Genomic DNA, 5,710 nt, shown 5'->3' with positions numbered 1-5,710 from the left:
CCCGGTACTTTATGTTTTGTTGAAGGATTAATATCGAACGCATTATAAACTGCTTTCATTATCAACGCTCCATCTACTATCTACCGTTGCTCACATGTAATGATACTAGGAAACAGTTAAATGAATTTATACATTTCGTTGAAAAATGTTACACAACATTGATGGAGTGCGGTGTTTATTCATTGCACGTCATACTTCGAAGCTATTTAATGATGTGTAAAAAATCGATTATTCCGATGTCCCGGAATAAATAAGGTTGCAAAAATCAAACATAATACTCTATGCTCAACTAACAGGATCAAAGTTCCAGTTCAAAAGATAAATAAATCGCGCTTGATTTCAACCCTCGCGCTCTAAAGTCAGGCATCCCACGCGCTTACTTACCCTGTTTGCGTTAAAGCCTTGTTTGTTGAGGAGCTGAATTTTTAAAATTCTCTTCCTTATTCCCTCTTCCTATGTGTGTATGTGTATGGTTTTTTTTTTGCTTTGTTTCTTCCACTTCCGTTAGCTCGTTTATTTCCGGATCACAGTTCGGTTCGGGCGTTGAAGCTGCAATAAATAAACTTACAGCGGGGGGATATAGGTGAGCAGCTATATGAGGCCAAAAAGGCATTTGCCGATGGCGATCGTTGGTTGAAGGGCAAGGAAAATAATAACAGAAAAAAGCAAGAACAACAACAACACCCACACGGCCCCCAATACATTTTATGATGTTCCAAAAATCCGATCGTTACAGCTTCGAGCCGTAACCGAAAGCCCGGTAGGTCGATATAACGCCCCAACAACTAACGATAACTGTCGCTTGTGCTGTTCGTCCCCTTTGCGCACCGTGAGCGGGAAGAATTGAACGTTTTATTGATGGCAATGTGTGATATAAAAGTCGCTCCCTTCATTGCAATGCCGTCCCGTTCGGTGCCGTGGCCGTAATCTTGTGAGCAAACAATTCGTTTCCATTGCGGAATGACGCTGTTGCCGCATGCTGTGTGCTGGCTGCTCGTACAACCTTACACGCCACGCCACGTATGCGTTCGGTTTGGTCGTGTTTGCTTGTTGTTGAGCAGCGCGTTGTGACTTCCTGGTTTATGATGGAGACGCCCAGTGCTTCGTAGAGGAGACGCCCGGTCGCTGGGGAGGGGTGGACTTTGGGTGGACGGAAGTAATGTGTGCCGTCGGTAGATAGCATTTGCCGGAAGCCGCGAGCAAACAATCGATTGCTGTAAATGTTTGATTTTGGAATTCAAACATCACGCACCAGCGACTATGGAGAAGAGGGACAAAAGTGAGCAGAACAGCCGATTGGACATGTCCTTGCGATTGGATGGTGTGAGGCGAGGAATGGTGAGAAGGAGCTCACCGAAGAAAAGCATAATCCGATATTACTGCCTTAGAACCGTGTGTGTGCCGAGTGCTCGCTATCTTGGTTCACGGTGTGATTGTTTGTGTTTGTGTCTGAATGCGCTGCCTGCTGTCTAGTAGGTCAGCATGGCCAGGGTTATGTGGGGCGAATTTGGGGCCCGACGCCTGCAGATCAATAAAGTGCACCCTCGCCAATTGTAGCATAAAAGTGTTTATGGTTTTGCACAGGACGATCAAACACTTGGACCGGAGGTCAATTCTTGGCTCGATTCGATTGGTTTTGAGCCAGAGCAATTGAGAGATGCAGGTTAATAAGGACATTGTTGGCCAATGTACTAAGATGACTCAGGTAAAACGATGACGAAAATGAACAACGCTGATTAGCTTGAAAGTTGTAATGTTAAGAGGAAGGTAATTACTTTACTAATTTACCGAAATTTATTTGAAATATAATTCCCAAGAAAGTTACGTTTGATCGGACAAGAGAATTCGAATTGGAATGCAGAACCTTGACAGCTCCCAGGGTGAGTTATGGTCAAAAAATACTTCAAATTATGTTGGTGGCGTATTGGATGGATTATTAATTCCACAAGGAATGTTGTCAGAGTGCAAGGTTTGTCGATGACTCCCCTTTTTCATTCAATAAACCAGTTAGATTTCTTTGCATAATTGTACCAGTGGAAAAATGATTTTTTTTTTTCATTTTAATTTAATTTTATTGATTTCAAATGTCGGTATTGTAGCATGTAGTTATTACACTAAAGAAAAGATAAGAAAGAGGACGCACGAAGACAGGAACGAAAAATTTATATTGAGGCATGATAGTGGAATAGATGCTGAGTGTTGTTAAATGCAGCTTGCGCTCTGAGGCGAGGGTCATTTTGGCCATTCTTAGTTCTTAGTAGGACATAGCTATGCGAGATCCAAGAAGACTAAATAGGATCCAGGATCACGGATGACTTTTTGGTGATAATAATACATTGTAATACGGTAAAGTAATAACAATACTGTTTTGCCCATTACTCAGCCTTATCGGAATCCGGATTCTCTTCCTAATATGTACTTTTTTCGTGAATTTGCACGTCGGGATTCGAGCAAGGGTTCGAATCCGATCCGATTCGGTTAAGGATCGAATCCCAGAATTTGATCCGGATTCGATTTCCCATCATTATCGAATATATGGAATGAAAGTTTCTTTGATCAACTAAGGACGGTTAACGATTGACGATAATAAATTAGGCTTTTTCGTCTCTTGAAACTTTTGAGATGACAACGTCTCTTGGTTGCCAAATCTCTTGAACTAAGTCTAGTGGTAGTTGAGGATTGACGTTTGATAAGTGCGAGATTAAAGATACAAAGGTGCTAAAACAAATTCAATAATTTCTAATGTATGTGTGCTTAATTACGCTTCATTTTTTTCCTTTCTCTGATTCGCTATTACCCGCCTGAAATAACAGCTACGCAGATTGTTTTACTGGGGTTTCATCAGCTTTGAACTATTTTTGTTTCTGAAAACTCGACATATTATCTATTTAGTTGAAGCGTTATGGCTTAGCGCCGTTTTCGTAGCCTTTCTTGTGCTTATATTTTACATATTTCTCAAGGCATTTTTTCTCCCAATTTTTTACCTTATAACGGGGATGCTCGGTTATAACTGCATGCTGGCGGTGTTTTTGCTGGTGGGCTATTAAAGGTGAATACGATTAGCTCTGTGTGAGCTTGATATAATAACTATTCTTATATTAAAACACATTTGATAGAACCAGAAAGTACTTATGCACCGTATATTATCGTGTGTTTTTATATATCTCCACGGTTTTAACCGTATAGAATATTTCTTTTGATATATGAAAAGTTTCAGAGAAATATTTCAACCACCCTTATTTTTCGCCCTGTACCAAATTGAAACAAAACGAAAAAATCAACATGCATAAAATATTGTAATAAGAATTCGAGCAAAACTTCAGCAAATTTTTCCCATCCCAAATAGGGTCTAAATTGCATTAATAACTACAAAAATTTGGTATAATTTCCTCTTCCAATTTTACCATTTTGAAATCGATTTTGTCTTTTACCATGTCCAGCTAATGTCCCTTTGTACAATGATTGTTTACCTTTTTTTCGAATACCGAATTCTATTTCTGACAATTCTTTGTTTCCTTTCGTTTATTTTCCCCCAGCTCACAGCTGTTTTGCTGCCACCGTAGGCTGCTGCTGTTCTATTCTTTTTGCGGTCGCTGAAAAGGTGAGCCAAAACCTTCCACAAGAACCGAGTGTACCGTATCCTTTATCTGCTTTTCCTCCCTTTTGCTCTGTAACCCTCAAAAACGTTTGACCCATCCCGATTGACCAACCCAATCCCACAAGTGTAGTTCCCCCATTGATGCCATTCTAACTCTGTGTGTGTTTTCCATTCTCATTTCTTTACTCTGCGCTCGGCAAAATGAAAATAAACCATCCCCGTACAGCGCAATACACCGCCCGTTCTCCCTTTTGTTTTACTGGTTTGGCGCGACCTGGCGCAACTACGCCACCGCCAAGAAAAAACAAAGGGATTCGGCCCTTCTTCCTATAGCTGCACGACCCACAAAAAAACCTCCCTCCGCCGTTTCACCTGCGATTTCCACTCTGTCTCTGTCCGGTGTTGCAACAACTTTTCCCGCGAGAAGGCTGCTACCCCGCGCTGCTCCACCACTGCCACCACTACTGCTAAATGTCGAACAGCACTCCTACGCCTCCTCCATCGCCACCGCCACCACCACCGTCTCCAGCGTCGGTAACGCAGCCCCCCACCGCCAAGACACCCCTTTCCGAGCTGAACCTGGATGTGATTAATAACAGCAACAACCGTATCAGTAAACCACAAAATGCAATCCTTTCTTCCGGTGAATGTGTGTGGGCGACACAGTATCCCGAGATACAGAAGGCGTGCTTCCTGAACCGTGTCTGCCAGTATGCACCACCGCGCGAACTACGGGTACAGAACATTGAACCGATACTGCAGAATGGGCCCACCTGTGGGCTGACCGCGCTTAGCATGATTTTCGACGGGGCACCATCGTCGAAGGCGCTGCTAGAGCTGGCCATTGCCCGCGGCTACTCGAACAATGGCGAAATGTTTAGTGCCCGCCAGCTGAACGAACTGTTCGAGCAGGTGCTGGAGGAAAACCGGCATTTGGTGGAGTATAAGCCCGTCACGCACACGCTGGTCGGTGGATGGATGGACGATCCGAACATCCAGATCAAGCTGCGGCTAGGTGCAATGTTTCTCGTGCCGTATCCTTTTCCGTACTCTGCCTATTTAAATAATCGATCCATCTAGTCGGATTCCGTTTTTAAACGCATTTTTCATTTCAGTTAAGGACTATCCCATCCTTCCATCCTCGATTATTTGCCAGGCATCGGATGTTTGAATAATCCTTTACAGAAATGAAGAATGTGGCATTTAAAAATGAGTCATAAATTCTACATAGAGTGCCCGAGACCACGGGAAATTTAAAACTGTTGGGGTCGCAAAAAGCGATTTCTAAGCGAAAAAAATCAGAAACACTTATGAGAACCTTTTTGAAATTCCTCATGGCCCACGGCTTTTTATCCTTTGATTTTATTCGAAGCAACTTTCCTTAACGTTCTGCAAACAAAAACCCCCCGTGTACCAGTTACGATCCGGACAAAAACCATACACCCTGCCTTAACAAAGGACACCGGGCACACTGGGCGCTCGTTGTCGGATATCTGATTGACCAGTTTGACGACGTAAGTTGCGCCTAGATCAAATACTCAACAAGAATGTATCGCCATTTTACTGCTGCTTTATCGTTTCAGTTTTACGTGTTTGCACGTCACGGAAAAACGAAAAACCTCGCCCTATGGTCACTGCGGGACCTCTCCCGAAGCAATGGGAATCTAGTCGAGTTCTGCCAACCGGTAGGCCATCCGAACGAAACGTTCATCCTGCCCGAGGGTGGCATGGGCGGATGCAATGGACTGCGGTGCAAATTCATCATGATCGAACATTACAAGGCTAAAAACGAGATCGTACTTGGACTTTGAAGCACCACGCACTTTCGTTTTTTTTCCTTTCACCCTTTTTTCTGACTAGAAGATGCTTATTTACGTTTACCGGAGATGTCACTATTTATGGAACTATATTTATCTTTATTTTATTCATAGCTTTATTTTCGGGTTTCCGTTTTTTTGGCTATATATATATAATTTATTTTAAAACATGCATAAAACAGTATTGAGATATTTGTTGCCTGTTCTTGATTTCTCTTTCTCTCTCTTTCACTTGCTATCCTCTCTGACATCAGGTGTGTGTGTGTGTCTGCCCCTTCGAACCTTCGAACCCTAC

The 5,710-nt window shown here is 42.8% G+C and overlaps 1 protein-coding gene across 1 annotated transcript; it reads left to right on the top strand.

Annotated features, from left to right (window-relative positions):
- Positions 1 to 4,059: 4,059 nt before the first annotated feature.
- Positions 4,060 to 5,409, top strand: LOC126566408 (UPF0692 protein CG33108). The gene is made up of 3 exons (XM_050223255.1): positions 4,060 to 4,632; positions 5,016 to 5,112; positions 5,182 to 5,409. The coding sequence occupies exons 1-3, from the start codon at positions 4,070 to 4,072 to the stop codon at positions 5,407 to 5,409; spliced, it is 888 nt and encodes a 295-aa protein (XP_050079212.1). The 5' UTR covers positions 4,060 to 4,069.
- The last annotated feature ends 301 nt before the right edge of the window (positions 5,410 to 5,710 follow it).

The sequence above is a fragment of the Anopheles maculipalpis genome, chromosome 2RL (assembly GCF_943734695.1).
Source record: "Anopheles maculipalpis chromosome 2RL, idAnoMacuDA_375_x, whole genome shotgun sequence".
NCBI classification, from domain to species: Eukaryota; Metazoa; Arthropoda; class Insecta; order Diptera; family Culicidae; genus Anopheles; species Anopheles maculipalpis.
The sequence above is the reverse complement of the archived record's forward strand: the minus strand, read 5'-3'. Positions and strand labels throughout refer to the sequence as shown.

Bases quoted from the DNA above. Each gene is read 5' to 3' on its own strand.
- LOC126566408 (XM_050223255.1), top strand. From the start codon at position 4,070: ATGTCGAACAGCACTCCTACGCCTCCTCCATCGCCACCGCCACCACCA. The intron at 4,633-5,015 runs GTATCCTTTTCC...CCCGTGTACCAG, and splicing joins GGTGCAATGTTTCTCGTGCC to TTACGATCCGGACAAAAACC. The intron at 5,113-5,181 runs GTAAGTTGCGCC...TTATCGTTTCAG, and splicing joins TGATTGACCAGTTTGACGAC to TTTTACGTGTTTGCACGTCA.